This window comes from Nematolebias whitei, chromosome 13 (genome assembly GCF_014905685.2).
Source record: "Nematolebias whitei isolate Nwh7 chromosome 13, NemWhi1, whole genome shotgun sequence".
NCBI classification, from domain to species: domain Eukaryota; kingdom Metazoa; phylum Chordata; class Actinopteri; order Cyprinodontiformes; family Rivulidae; genus Nematolebias; species Nematolebias whitei.
Window position 1 is genome coordinate 26,044,804 of NC_056510.1, and position 16,356 is coordinate 26,061,159.

The 16,356-nt window shown below is 38.8% G+C and overlaps 2 protein-coding genes across 2 annotated transcripts in view; one reads left to right on the forward strand and one right to left on the reverse strand.

Annotated features, from left to right (window-relative positions):
• sytl5 (synaptotagmin-like 5) overlaps nucleotides 1–9,096 on the forward strand; it is a 74,844-nt gene extending 65,748 nt beyond the window's left edge. Inside the window, exons 8-10 of the mRNA XM_037686188.1 lie at nucleotides 5,607–5,745; nucleotides 8,398–8,606; nucleotides 8,862–9,096. Of these exons, the coding sequence (XP_037542116.1) occupies nucleotides 5,607–5,745; nucleotides 8,398–8,606; nucleotides 8,862–9,004 (491 nt within the window). The 3' untranslated portion in view covers nucleotides 9,005–9,096. The remainder of the gene's footprint in view (nucleotides 1–5,606; nucleotides 5,746–8,397; nucleotides 8,607–8,861) is intronic.
• Nucleotides 9,097–14,762: 5,666 nt separating this feature from the next.
• srpx (sushi-repeat containing protein X-linked) overlaps nucleotides 14,763–16,356 on the reverse strand; it is a 31,484-nt gene continuing 29,890 nt past the window's right edge. The window contains exons 9-10 of the mRNA XM_037686521.1: nucleotides 15,479–15,600; nucleotides 14,763–15,397 (exon numbers count right to left, since the gene is read on the reverse strand). Of these exons, the coding sequence (XP_037542449.1) occupies nucleotides 15,214–15,397; nucleotides 15,479–15,600 (306 nt within the window). The 3' untranslated portion in view covers nucleotides 14,763–15,213. The remainder of the gene's footprint in view (nucleotides 15,398–15,478; nucleotides 15,601–16,356) is intronic.

The following is a 16,356-nucleotide window of genomic DNA, read 5'->3' on the forward strand; positions in this document are numbered from 1 at the left end:
TTTTTTTTAATTTACCATGTCCTGGATGACTGCGAACCTTCACCAGCTATTAATGACACAATCAGCTTGCCTTAGTCTCCCCACCTTTGTTCTGCTCGCTGCTTGGAGCAAGTCAAACCAGCTGGGTGAAGTGCAGCTTATTTGACCATTAAAGTGCATTGCTTAAGTAAAAGGTTAACAGAGACACACCTTTGCTATAATGTCGAGCAAACAAATAATTGTTTTAGATGCTTTTCTTGTTAAATTTCGAAGAAACGAGCAGCGTTCCTCCTTATTTTTTTCCTCCCTCTGCGCGCTCCTGGAGCACCGAGGCACCGAATATAGCTGATGTGACCGTGAAAGTCCTTTTATTAAGCAAACGTTAGACTGAGAAACACCTTTACTATAATTTCAAGCAAACAAATAATTGTTTTTAGGTGTTTTCTTGTTAAATTTCGAAAAAATACGGAGGCTCGTCCCTCTGCGTGCGCCCGCCGCTTCCGCGAATCAGGTTTTGAAATACAGCTGATTTGACTGTCAAAGTGCATTTATTAAGCAAAAAGTAGACTGAGACACACTTTTACTATAATTTTGAGCAAACAAATAATTGTTTTTAAGTGTTAATCTACTTTGTAGTTAAATTCTTGTTAAAGTCCTCCTGTGCACGCTCCCGCCGCTGCCATTTGGCAGCCCATTGATTTTTGGCACAAGACCGGCTCACATTTCCAGGTTGTCAGTGGTGACACATAACAAATGTGACACGTCGGCGGAAACGCATAATAAATGCAACGTATACAGTGAAGCGACATATTTATGGATTGTTCCACTTTTTTAGACATACTTGGACTGATGCGACTTATAGGGCGGTGCGACAGGTGCGGCGGAAATTACGGTATTTGTCTGCCTGATCAAAATATTTAATGAGCTAGTAGTTGGATTTTAATGGAACTCTTAGAAAGTAATAATTTGGTATGTATCTATAACTGATTAACTTTTGACTTTTGGAGTTAGCCTGATCCGAGATGGCAGCTACAGCTGATCTGATGTAATAAACACAAAAATGTCAAAACATTGTCCTCGATTGTGCAAGATTTTTGTTTAAAAGTTTGGCATGCGGTGCACAATATGTATTCCTTGAAGGAATGCTAAGCCTTCCAGTCTGTATTTGTTATTTAAGTGAATTTTACACTAACAGAAGTTCAGCTTGTCGTGTTAAAAGGAGTTCTGAGGGTGTAAATAATGTTCGGCTGCTCAGCATGTGTTCATAATAATGACTAACAGTGAGTCGTTAAATGTTAACACGAATAAAAACAACTTCTCCCAACGCAGTGTGGTCTAAAATAAAATGCTCACAACCCCCATTTGACCTTTTTACTGTAGACTTGCTCTGATTTTGTCACCAATTATTGCAAAGAACAAGAAAAATATCCGTTTTTATCCTTTCCTTTTAGTCACTGATCTCCTGCTTGCAGTCAAGTTGATAAAATGTTGTTGCTTGTGTATAAATGTGGCAGATTCGTACAGATTTATGGATTCTCAATTGTTTAAAAAGTCTGAGATCATTTTGTATTTTGGTCACTGTTTTTTTTTATATAAACATTTGGGATAAATAATAAAAATGTCTTAATAATGTGACAGTACTGCAGACTTGATGGCTTTTAGGAAATTAGAATTGCGTTCAATCATTGACCCTGTGTTTTGCACAGATCAAACAAATCACCAGTCAGAAGAACATTTTCATGTTTGCAATCCAATGTTTCATCTGATTTGTGCTGTTTTGAAGGGACAACGCAGTCTGTTTGATTTGGACGTGCATAAAATGTTCAGCCTGCAGTGGACTGCATTCAGCACATGGCTAAATGGGTTTTTAATGAACAGATGCAAAAGCTACATGTGCTTCAACCCCACTCACAAACACAAAAATATGTGTTTATTTGTACACATATTTAGACAATTTTCCAATTTTTACTTTGCTCTCTGTAAGACAACAAAACTGTAGATTGCTCGATCCGCAGCCAGTTGACTCCACAGACAAAAACAGTAATTTGTCAGAATAACTCGGGTGTTAAAACATTACAATCACCAGTGGTGGAGAAAGTACTCAAACACTGTACTTAAATAAAAGTACAAATAAACAGACAAAAATGTGCTCTAGTAAAAGTAGAAGTACCACATTAACAATTTTACTCAAGTAAAAGTAAATAAGTGCTTGCTTTTAAAATACTTAGTATTAAAAGTAAAAGTACTTCCTGAATGTATTACCTAATGTAATTGTCTACATATCTTTAAGTGTGCCTACCGTATGTATATTTTCTGTAATACATTAATAGTGTTGTGTCATTTTAATGAACGATGCTGCAGATAATACATGTTTTTATTGTGTTTACTCTGTGACACAGTTCACACTTGGACTTGTGATTCTGTGCAGCAGAATTTCAGGGATGACCTCCAGAGTTAAATGCCATTAATCAAAATAAGAAAGAGGAATGATTATACCTTTGAAAGTTTTTATTTAACACAAATCAAAACCAATGTGTCATTTTAACTGCAGTAAACACATTTAAGTAAAAGTTGTCTGCCTGAACAAAAGGGGCATTAGACCAAACAAAGGAACATCTGATCATTTCAACTCCAGTTTGTCATCAACTCTAGTTCAAATACTGTCTATTCAACCTTGTAATGGGTCAATATTGAACAATATTTTAACTTCCTGACACCATTTTTAAAACTTGGACCTGAGTGTCGAGCCATTTGGAGACATCTCTTGTCTCCTAACATCATGAACTGACACATTTTAATATTGCAGCAAGAATTTCTTGTTCAAGTTCAGAAGAAGTTGGTTTTCAAAGATTTTTGAGTTCAATCTGGCTCTTTTGATAAATAAAATCTGTCCTGCTGTACTGAACAGTCTTTCAATAAGTCCATGGGTGGAGCATATCTTCTGGCTGACTCTCTTGCGGTGGAATACATTTTGGGTGTGTTAGTGGTGCTGTGGGTGCACCCAGCTCAGTGACATATATACTAGAATATATGTCATTGGCCCAGCTCTTCTTGAATGTGGGCCTAACGTTACCTGCCCACTTTGCAGTGATTCAATGGACCAGCTCCCCTCTCACCGTTGGTTACTTTCAAAGTAACAAACAAATCAAAAAGCCGCAACATGAATGTAACTTGTAATGCAACACATTATAGAAATGTAGTGTAGTAGAAAGTACAGATACTTGATGTAAAATGTAGTGGAGTAAAAGTATAAAGTACCCACATTTAACTCTACTAAGTAAAATACAGATACACGAAAAATGTATTTTACAGTAATGAAGTATTTGTACTTAGTTACATCCCACCACTGACAATCACACACTATTACAAACATTATGAGGCTGCAATTCAGATCACAGGTAATGTAAAATGGCTGTATTTGTGAAAACATTCTGGCGTGTTTGAAGTGAGAGTTTTAATTCATTCTTCTGCAGGTTTACTAACAGTGAGGTTCATCAGTGAAATTATTCTTTAGTTTTGATTTTTATTTACCATATGTATGCGAAAAAATCATATTTTTCTGCTCATCTTGTTTTTATCAGCCCATTGTTTGCTCTACCTGTATGTTGCTCCTGATGTCAAATAATCTAATTAATACCTGTAACACTTAACTATCTCCTTCACCTATAAATATATTGAACAAAAACATAAATGCAGCATTTTTATCTTATCTTATTTTTTGTTTTTGCTCCTATTTTTCATGAGCTGAACTCAAAGAACTACGACTTTTTTCTTTTTCTCTCAAATATTGTTCACAAATCTGTGTAAATCTGTGTTCTCCTTCGCTGAGATAATCCATCCACCTCACAGGTGTGGCATATCAAGATGCTGATTAGACAGCATGATTGGTGCACAGGTGAGCTTTAGGCTGACCACAATAAAAGGCCACTCTAAAATGTGTAGTTTTATCACACAGCATAATGTCACAGATGTCACAAGTTGTGAGGGAGCGTGTGATTGGCACAGATTATTTAGATTTGATTCTTATCGTCTGTTTAACTATGGATTGTTTTGTTAAGGCAGCTATTGAATTTAAAACAAGTTTCCCAAAAGAAAAAATACAGTAAATTATTTTAAGTTGACTTTCAAATGCCAAAAGAAAATATTCTTTATAACAAGCACCTCTTGAGTAGAAGGGTTAAATATATAACTCTAGGTAAAACAAAAATTATAGCGTAGCTTAAGATACCATGCACCAAGCCAGGGTAAACATCTGGAGTCAGCCAGATTCAAGATGGCTCCCTCACCTCATCAACATGAGCAAACACAAAAATGGCCAGTTGGCTTTAACTTGGTCAACTTTACAGATATTGAGCAAAAATCTAGTGCGGTAGTAGCTGAGAGTAGTTTCCAACACATTCTTCAAGCACTAAAATATTGCATCATACTAGGAAATGTGTCTTCAGACAAAGACAGCCACACTGAGCGAGATTTGTGTTGTAAACTTTGTCACGCGTGGCAGCAGGTTATTGCTTCAAAGACTAGATTTTTGACAACGTACAGTCAGTTTGAAATATAAAAATATAAATATGAAACTGTTTAAAAAAAATGCTTCAAACAAAATTTTAATTTAAAATGAATGTAATTAGAAACGGCCATATCTTAAAGTAATGTGTTTCTGCCTTGCATGCCAACAATGTTAAGTAAGTTATGTGATCAATTAGCACTTGGATGTATTGATGCAGATGACATTCAGCTGCAACTACACCAACTACACCAACTACACCAACTTTAGCTCAATATCTGTACAACTGACTGAGCTATAGCCATTTATGCTAAGGCCAGGTCTCTGTGACAGCCATCTTAAATGTGCAGTGTCACATGTACATCAAATAAATGCTTTTCTGATCATTTCCATTAAAAAGTGTCCAGTGGTTTATAAACTATTTCGCTAACAGACAGACAAACATACACTGGCCATTGGATGATCTCACACTTTTCACTGCAATGGGCAAATAAACACAGAAAATACTGTATATAAAAGAAACATTTCTTAAATGTCAAACGTTAGTATTCAGTCAGTCTTATTGTACATTTGAAAATATGGATATTCTTTATGCAGAAGGAGCCTAAAACAAGTGAATGCTCTTCACAGTTCTGTCCTTTAGAGCGTTCATCACCACGCTCACAGATCTGAGTAATATAGAAAGGCTGACTGGTTGTCATCCAGAGGGCATGTTTGTTGAAGCACTGTGCTGAATGATCCAAGATATTTAACATCTTCCAATGAAGAAAGTATTAATAATCAGATACTCATCTTCCTCATAACTTCCGAGGGTTTTCAACGAATCGTTGTTACCTATTTTTAAATATGCTTTCGTTGATGAGTCATTTGTGTGCGAATGAATTTATCATTTGAATTTTATAAAATGTGTTCTCAAATGTTTGACATTTCAAATATTCTCGTTCGTGGGTTTTTCTTTATTTATGCCTCATCTTTGGTGTTCTTCGCTCTCGGTTATTTGTTCCCTCCGTTATACGAAAACTTTTTGCTTTAACAGCTTTTTAGCTTCTGAAGTTTTACAGCAGAAAATGTGCAATAAATTTTGTGTATGTGTCTATTTAAGTGTGTTCTCCTCCCCCTGCAGTAAAGAAGAGTTTCCTGAAGAGCAAGAAGAGGAGCAGCATCACGCTGCCTAAAGGGGGCATGGTCGAGCTGTTGGTTAAAGGGGCCAAAAACCTAACCGCTGTCAAGTCTGGAGGCAGTTCGGATACTTTTGTGAAAGGGTGAGAGGCCCTCTGCAGGGGCCAAACCTTTAAGAAAATGCATTTGTCAGGATCCACATCAATGCCCTAATTATATTTCACATGACTTAACCATTGCTACGTTTTGAATAAAAGTCAAAGTAAAAAATTTGGTTCAGAAAAGTGTCCAATGATAAGACATGAACAAAAACATGTTGAAGGACTTTGACTCTTTCAACACAGGAAACACATCCAGAGACAAACACATGGATACTTTAGCTTATTTGTGTGCCTTTGCAAATATTTTAGACTCAGTATAAATCTGTCAGCTGTTTACTTCGTTTTTGGGCCATTGTGTCTTTAAAGTTTTTGTTCCTGTCGTTTCTTTGTGTTTTAGTATTTGTTATCCTGTTGAGGTTGTTTTGTGACCTTCTAGTGTAATTTCTGTAGCACTGCAATTAGGGATGCACAATATTGGATTTTTGGTCGATATCCGATATGCCGATATGTTAAAACTTATTCGGCCGATAACCGATGTTGATACTGATATACGTTCCTTTGTCAGAACATAGCCCTCTTATTTAGACTTATTTGCTACAAAAATTGTGTAACAGCTGTAAGAGCTGGTGACATATATTCATAAACAGCCATATGATATGCATAGCACTTTAACTTATATTAAATGAAAAATGTTAAATGTTATTAATTAGCATTAGTCACCTGTGATGCTGTCTCACTTGTGGAGGCTTGTTCCAGGTTCCTAGCTGCAGTGAGGGATCCTCTGCACTCTTGTGCATGAAGGACAGACTTTTTAAGTTCAAAGTTTTTGTCTATCCATTGTGCTGTAAGACTAATCATGCTAATGGGGCTAACATGACGTCCAGATGTCTGTGGTAAAACTCACCCAACAAGTCGTGCTATCGGCTATTAACTTCTCAGTGATGTCAGAAATGGCGGCTTGTAACTCGGGTAGTTACTTCGGAAAAATATTTCAGACTGTGGACGATGTAGCGAGGCTCAACGTAATCCATAAATCTTCGGAATCCGACATCCTCACCAACAAAAAATAAAACTTCTACACCGCCGATATTTTGAATTTTCCTCTTCGCTGTGAGATCAGGTAGGCGCATATGACGTCATCGCGTTGCGCTGCAACGTCCTCACATTGCGCTACAATGTCATCACGTTGTGCTGCCACTGCAAACAAAAACAGCGCCTTTTATATCGGTGAGTTATTTTAATGGAATGGTCGATGTCCAATATTGAACTTTAACGCTAATATCAGCCGATACCGATGCCATGCTGATAATATCGTGCATCCCTAACTACAATAATACAGCCCAGTACTCCTACATGTGTACTTTAATCGTTAGTCCAGGGTATTTATAAAATATTTAAAGGAGTGCTTGCAGGGTAAGTATGGGGTATATATGGAAGAGTTACAGGTACTTTTAAATATATTTAACAGGGATGTACAGAGGTTCTTATAGGGTACTTACCAGGTTTTGTACAGGATATGCACTAGGACACTTAAATCTTGCTTAGGGATGTTTACAATCTACATTAAGGGGTACCTGTAAGGGTACATACAAGGTACTTACAGATAATATACAGTGTACTCACAGGGAACTTACATGGAACACACAGAGGTGATAATTGGGGTACTTATGAAACCCCTATAGGGGTACATACGGATAATTTATGGGAATAATTATTAGGTGTTTACAGAGATATCTTAAAGGCATGTTTGGAGTACTTACAGTATAAGGGCAACAAACTACTTGCGGGAGTACTAACAGGGAATGTACAGGTCGCCTACAGGGCCCAGTTGCATCATGAAGTGACTCCTTTACTCACAGGTTACCTACATGGTAAGTTTGGTCAGTTTTTAGGTATGATTTTGACAAGTAATACAGACATGATATTTATGTTGGGTGGCACAGTGGCTCAGTGGAAATGTTGCCTTTCAGCGTGAAGGTTACCAGATCAAATCTCGGCCAGGGGACCTTTCTGGGTGGAGTTTGCATGTTCTCTCCGTGCATGCGTGGGTTTTCTCCGTGTACTCCGGTTTTCTCCCACAGACCAACAACATGCATGTTAGGCTGATTGGTAACTCTAAATTGTCCCTAGGTGTGAGTGAGAGAGTGAATGGTTGTTTGTCTCTATGTGTCCCTGTGATGGACTTGCAGCCTGTACAGGGTGTCCCCCACCCCTCACGCAGTGAAAGCTGAACATGGACACCAGTGACTCCTGCGACCCAAAAAGGAAGAAGCTGTTAAAGATAATGGATGGATGGAGATCTATGTCTTTGTGTAGACCTTGGCAAAATTAAAGTTCTTTCGTAATTTATTTTTCTAATTACTTCAGAATGATTTATGACTTCACAATCACTTCTCTTGATCAGTTATTATTTTATTTTCATGTTTATATTTTTCAGTTTTTAATTGTCCTTTTTTGCTCGCTTCTTTATTTAATTATTTTACAAATGGACATTTGTATGTCTGCTATAAAGTTTTGCTTTGCGTTAGTCTTGTTCATGTCTTTTTTCTCTAGCTGTATTGGCTTTTGAATTTCTAACAACAACAAAAAACGTCTCATATAGCATAATAGCATAGCATCACTTTTTAGAAATTGGGTTGTAAAGAAAGCACAGCAAGTGCTGAAAGTAAAGTGAAGTTGTGTACTTTCTCCTAGATACCTCCTCCCTGACAATACCAAGTCAACGAAGCACAAGACGGCGGTGGAGCGACGCACTGTGAACCCACAGTGGAACCACACGTTCACCTACTGTGGCCTGCAGCCAGGAGACCTGAACAACATCTGCCTGGAGCTGACTGTGTGGGACAAAGAAGCTTTGTCCAGTAACGTCTTCCTGGGAGGAGTCAGGCTGGGAGCTGGCACAGGTACGACTTTCTGCAGGAGATTATAATAACCTGGGAAAATAGTTTAAAATGCATTTTGACGTATTCCCCCTCTTTAAAGATGAAGGGTTTTAACCATGATTGTACAAACACTGCAGTACTAAGCTATTATATTTACTGTCTTAAATAAATCAGAACCTACATACATATTTATTGATTCTAATTAGATTCCCAGAGAGTCTGGTGCATAATAAAACCAGGATGTTTGTGTTCTAATGTGTCTCCTCTCTCCCCAAGGTAAAAGCTACGGAAATGAAGTGGACTGGATGGACTCGTACGGGGAGGAACAGCAAGTATGGCAACGCATGATCGAAAACCCAGAGGTTCCTCAGGAGTGTACTTTGATGCTGCGGTCAAGCATGCGCAAGTGCAGCGCGTGAGCCGGATCGATCGCACAGTCAAAGGGGATCAAAGAGAGGGAGAAAGAAGAGGTCTGAAGTTATGAGACGAGAGCTGGAGAGGCAGAGCAGTCAGGAGAAGTGAGCGAACAAGAACTCAAACGCTTCTGAAGGACCAGTGTCCCTCTCCAAACTTTCTTTCATGTTCAGATCACTTCTTGTTTCAAGCACAGCCGGCCATGCCTTACTCACTCGTCCATACGTGCCCCTATTGACCAAGCTCTGCTGCTGCTTACAGCTGTCTATAAAAGCCCCTCTTTGTATTCATCTGTAACCTCTAAATAAGCACATGGTGACTCCTAACATGTCCGTCCTTGTATTGTCTGTGAGCTGTTTCTGCATGTGATGGAGAACATTCATCAGACATTAGACGAGACATCGATCAATAGAATAAATAGAAACATTCCCTTTATAAATGTGATCTGAAGCACAGGATGATGCTAAACATCATCACTAGTTGTGTACTAAATGGGAGGAAAAGCAACTCGTTACTGCATTAATGCTCACTTTAAGATGTACTGTAATACAGCTTTACATTTAAAAACAGCATCTTGAGTCCCCCACTACACACACACACACTGTAGGTCAACACAATCTATCTCAATTAAATTTTTATGTCTATGTATTTTCAAATGAGTCATTATAATTTAAGTTCCAAAGAATATAGAAGCATTTACTGTATTTTCTGGCGTATAAGTCACAGGTTTTTTTGCATAGATTTGTCAGTCCTGCGACTTAGATGCCGAAGCAACTTATATATGGTTTTTTTTTCCATATTCATAACGCAATTTTTGACTGAAGCTTTACATTTCGAAGAACTGCAATAGTGAGTCCTCCCATGTGCGCTCACTTCACTCAGCTGGTGCAGGTTGAAGAACGCTGGAGAGCTAGCGGCTCCAGCCCCGATGGATGGATGGTTGGATGGATGGATGGATGGATGGATGGATGGATGGATGGATGAATGGATGAATGGATGGATGGATGGATGGATGGATGGATGGATGGATGGATGGATGGATGGATGGATGGATGGATGGATGGATGGATGGATGGCACAGCACCACCCAGATGAAATGAAGCTGTTTTGAATGTTAAAAAAATTGTTTTGAATAAACTCATAATAACCGCTACGGGTTAGCGATGATGTATAATAAATGTGACTTATACGCCAGAAAATATGGTATTTGTATTTCTTATCTTAATTTTTTTCAAAGGACTGCAACTTAAATTCTCTTGAAGGTAAATTTACAAAGATTGAATGTTTTTTTTTATTTTTATGTTCTTTCGCTAAAAAAGCCCCACCCTTTTCAATTACTTACTCGATAAGTTGTAGAGGATTTATTAAAACGGTCACCTCTTGACAGAACTGAGTTCACGTTGTCCAACCAACTATTAAAAAAAACACCATCATTTAAGCAATTTAGATCAAAATGGAACAACAAATGACAAATATTTACAAAAAGCCGAAAGTATGAAATTTTGACACAACACTACAGATTATTTCAAATATTTCCAAACTGAAACACAAAACTTAACGATGTATCCGAGTCAGCCCAACGTCCTCTTCATTAAACATTTGATTTGTGAGTAAAATGCTGTAAGTCATGTTTAGACATTCAAATCACCCAAAATATGATGAGTTTTAACATACATGGTAACTTTTTGTGGTCAAATCATGGAATTGTACAGCACAAAACTTAAAACACTTCCAACAGCTTCAAGTGTACTTTGTGCTTTACTTTCATTTCAACGATTAATAATCGTGACCACCTTCACTAAGTTAAGTGTACAAACATTTCTACTAAAGCAGTTAAACTGCTCTACTATTTATATTCAATTAATACGCAGATAACAATCATAATTTATTCTCTTGGTGTTTCAAGATCCAGCACTGGGATCTACTGAACTATAGTAACCGATAGATTAGATCATATTTGTGTCTAACAGAATGCTCCATTTGTACGATATGGTGAGGTAAAATGTCTTGCCATGACTCAACCAACCATTAATGTGTTTGTGTGGACATCAAAAATGTACCAGAAACCAAATTCTATAAATAATACTGTCATCCATGTGTGGCAAAGGTAGATAGACTCTAATATAACTTGGTTTTAGTTCCTTTCGTAAATTAATTACATCACACGCTGTAATATATTGTTTTAATATGTTTTTAGTAATCATAATGAAATTCTTTAGAAAACTGTGTGCTCTAAGAACATGGTTTGTCTACAAGTGTGGAGTCCAGCAAGTGCCATGTGTCAAATTAAAAACATAGGTTGGAGAAATCCGTACCTTTGGTTTATGAATCAAACCAAAGGGATTAGTGTGAATCATATGTAAGAATTTTATTTAATGAGCATCATTGTGTTTGAGTGTTTTATATCCATGCTTCTTAAGTTGTGTTTCTCAGAAATCCCATCGAAGCAATGTTGGCGTCAACTATTTACAGGTTGAAAAACAAGCAAAGTAATCATCAAAACCTGAACTATGAAATGAAAAGCAGAATTAGCCAGAAAGCTAAATAGTTTAAACAAACATAAAATACTTAGATGACAAGTGCAATGTAAAATATTTTAACATCCCCTGTAAAAACTTTGTTAGAGTGAGGAAATTAGATTTAAATTATCTCTAATTTGTATCTGAGGAACTTCCACAGACTGATGAAGCCCTTTGGATGGAGGGCGAAACGTCTCAGCACAAAAACAGAAACTGTCCAGATGACATGACTGAACATTGTTGGATTTTATTCCTGGATTATTGAGCATGGACTTTGGTATAAATAGAAACATTTGTAGGCAGTATTTTCTAGGGATGCACAATATTGGATTTTTGGCCGATAACAGATACCCATGTTTTTAATGTATGTTCCTTTGTCAGAACATAGCTTCTTATTTAGGCTTATTTGCTACATAAATTGTGTAACAGCTGTAAGAGCTGGTGACATATATTCAGTAACATCCATATGATATGCATAACACTTTAATTTATATTAAATTAAAAGTGTTAGATGTTATTTATTAGCATTAGTCACCTGTGATGCTGTCTCACTTGTGGAGGCTTGTTCCAGGTTCCTAGCTGCAGTGTGGGATCCTCTGCACTCTTGTGCATGAAGGACAGACTTTTTAAATTCAAAGTTTTTGTCTATCCATTGTGCTGTAAGACTAATCATGCTAACGGGGCTAACATGACGTCCAGATGTCTGTGGTAAAACTCACCAAAGTGCTATCGGCTATTAGCTTGTTGATGATGTCGGAATTGACGGCTTGTAACTCTGATAAGATAACGACAGAAAAATATCTCCGACTTGGTATGATGTAACAAGGCTCAACTTAGTCCATAAATCTTCTGAATCCAATATCCTCAACAACAAAAAAAACTTCCACACCGCCAACATTTTGACTTCTTCCTCTCCGCTGTGATCAGATCAAGTAGGCGCATGTGACATCATCACATTGTGCTGGTGCTGCAGGCATCCTTGTTACTGGGTTGTCATACAAAAACAGCGTCTTTTATATCAGTCAGTTATTTTGATGGAATGGCCGATGTCCAACAATGAACTTTAACGCTAATATTGGCCGATACCAATACCATGCCGATAATATCGTGAATCCCTATTGTTTTCTCCACTTATTTTACAACTAGGGCCGAGATTGGGTAGAGGTAGGACAGCTGACTTGGGATCAGAAAGTTGCGGCTCGACTCCCATCCATTTCCACATGGCGTGGTGTCTCTGAGCAAGACACCTAATCCCTAATTTCTCCCCGGGCATTCAGTAGCTGCCCACTGCTCTGCCTGGTGTATCCAGGTGTGATGGGTTAAATGCAGAGAACTAATTTTGTCATTGTATGGGAACATACAACGATGACAACACATAGCAGTTATAGTGTTGCGTTTACTTCTGTTTGCCAATTTAAATCACTGCCTCTCAGCTGAAACACAGTAAAGCACAACACCTGCTGCACAGACCTTATGCTTACTGTCATTCTGTGCGTACAGTTTATTTTACCAAGATAATCTGTTTTTTTTTCACATCTGACACTTGCTGGGCTTCATATAATCCCTCACTGGTTGACCAAATCACCACTCTGTGGCACAAAGTTTGTTGAATGTCGACCTTGGACTGGTTTTCCTGTAATTTGCCACCACACTGTATCAGTGTGTTAGGACAGAGTGCATGCTATTAGAGACAGAGGTGGAGGCTACACGAAGCAGCACTGATGCTGACATCACTTTACACCTAGACAAGAAAGCGTGATTTGCAGTGTGTTCTCAGGATCCGTGAGATGGGGCTGTGTGTTAGAGAGTGACTCAGCACTGAGAAGAGCTGTCGTCACTCAGGGAGGGGGCTAATAATAATGAGCGAGTGACACTGACCTTGTCCTTGTTGCTCAGGGCTCTGTGATCATTGGTTCTGTGATGAATCATATTTAATAAAAAAAAAAAAAAAAAAAAATCCTAATTTAAACCCCATCAGGACTTCTTCTCTTTGTGTGGAATGCCCATTTTGCCTGCTCGTCCTCCTTAAACCACCTGCTCCACACTGTAGGCGGTCTCCCAGTTACAGTGATGGTAATAATACATATGTTTACTGCATAATTGAGACACTTGTGCAATATCTTATTACAGAAGAATCTCTGATTGTACGGCATGTTCTGCCTGTTTATTGTCTGCTTTCCGAGCATCACATTCACTCTTTTCAAGCTTATTTTCTCCCAAATGCTCTACGAGAATATTTTGGAATAAATACATCTTTCCATAGACTGTATGCTGGTTTTGTTGTTTTTGAGGACTATTGACGATATTAAGTTATCTCTAAATGAACTTTGAGTGCAACTGTGTGTTCTGTGTTGAAAATATTACCCACAAAATAAATACTATATAAACTATGTTGTACAAAAACTAGTATTTAATAAAAAACTTTTCTATCGTTGACCAGTAGTCCTCCAGCTGTCCCTTCAGTTATTCCCTGCCACCTTGAAAGGTGAACAATCCTATCATTGACAGTCTTGGCTTGTCTGTATCCGTCTGTTAACAAAATATCTCATGAACCACTGGACATCTAATGAAACTCATAGAAAGTAATCAATAGGTACACTTCTTCAACAGATTAACTAGATCTGCCACAGCCAACTGACCTCAGCAAACACAAGAAATGGTTAAAACACAATCAAATTTATAAATACCTAGCTAAAACTTGGTGTGGTAGTAGCTGAGAGTCATCTCCGACAAGGAACATCAACAGATTTCTCAAGATCTTTGTGTAAAACTGTCCAACAAGGTGGCTGGCAACATGCATTTTTTAAAGGGAATATACTTATGTTTGCTTTGTTTTGATTTTTAAATTAATGTCTAATTTACTGCATTTTTTAAAATAATTTGTGTATTTAAAGCAGCTTTTTATTCACACATTATCACAAACTGGTGATCAAATGTTTGTAATCTAAAAAGAATAACAATAAATAATAAAGTCAAATGGCATAAAGATGGTGAATCTTATTTTGAAGCAAACTAAACCGACTCACAAAAGATGCATTACACACATTTAATCAGTGTTTGGTAAAGTCAAGAATGCACACGTGCACTGTGCATAACTCACAGAGTACATATTAATGAAAGACATAAGACATAAATATTAGACTACATTTTTTTCCAGAGTTTTACATAAAATAGAACAATAAAACATATTTTATTTGAGAATGTGTATTTATAAAAGAAAAAAACATAAAAAGAATCAATATGACTGTATTGTGTGATCCATTTTAAGCAGCCTCACATCTGCGCCATGACTGGCATGCAAACACTTGATGACACACATGGGCGCACACACACCCCCACACACACACGCACACACAGGTTTGTCTTGCCTTGTCTTTATGGGGACTTTGCATAGACTTCCATTCATTTCTATAGCCTAATCCTTATCCTTACCCTAAACCTAACCCACCAACGGCACTTGAGCCTTATGAGGACCAGGGTTTGGTCCTCACAATGTAGTATGTGTTCATAAATGGTCCTCACAAAGTAACATAAACAAGCACATGCACACACACACACACACAGAGGATGGAGGACAGACTGAGTTAAAAGAGAAGTGTGTGACATGGATGGAAACAGATGATCTGAGCCGAATTGTCTGTTTTGTGATGAGGGAAAAGGTTAAAAAATGGCTGACATTTCTCTTTAGGGGAGTTTTATGATTGACAGGTCTGTCCCGCCCCCTGCTGTAACTCCATTTCATCTTTACGGAGGGGAAAGGTGTCGATGGTGGTAAATAATTCAGCCGCTGTGATGGGGAACGGGTAGCGCTGCTTGTCCAGGCCCTGTTTGTCTACCAGCACCATTTGAAAAGATCTCTGAGGGATCCGGAGCAGTAACCTAGGAAACACACATCAGCTTAGCAAGCAAGAGCGAGCTAAAAGTCATGTTTGCTGAGGGTACACGAGTGTGTGTTTGTACCTGAGCTGAAGGGCCAGTCCTGGTGGGAGAAGCCGGTGCCGGATCCGTCCAACTTGAACCGGGTAAGTCCCAACCAGCTCAATAACTGTCACATGTCTCAGGTCCAGTCCACACTGAGCGTGCTGTTACCACAGAAACACAGACTCAAGTTAAACAGCTATGGTATTAAGTAGAAGACAAAGGAATGCAACTCAAACAAAAGAGGACATACATCAGCAGGTCGGCAGTGAAAGATCAGCCACATTCAATTCCACACACAATTGTATTCCTATTGTTCTATTTCATATAGACTTTGCCCTTTAAGGCTATCGCTAGTGGGTTTATCTGTTCGTGCGCAGCGCAGCACTGAAAACTTTGGTCCACGCCCACCTGCTGTGTGGGCCTCACCCCCGGTCCGTATGAATTACGGTGAGACCGGGTAATCAGCTCCCATTTTTTTTCAGCAAGCAACCAGCACTGCTTTTACAAGAACACAATGTCCTGCACCAGCACCATCCACCTGTGCCCGTCCTGTCAGACAGGCTACATTTTGAGTTTTGACCGGCACGACATCTGTGAAGGATGCCTGGGTCCCCACCATACTGACCTCGCCTCCTCCTGCCATCCCTGTGACCTCATCCCTCCTGAGGAGAAGTGGAGACGATCAGCCTTGTTCAAGACTAACATCGAGGAGTGCCTCTCCGTGACGGGGGACTGTTCGCTGGACTACGCCATCACCTTTTTTGACGCCGAGCCACGGAGCGAATTGGATGATTCCTCCAGAAAAGGCGACGTCAGCAGCAGCCCCGCTGCTCATTCCCTCCTGGAGAGCGTAGTGTTGGAATGGGGGGCGAGCGGATGCCCCCCCCCCCCCCCCCCCCCCCCCCCCCCCCCCCCCC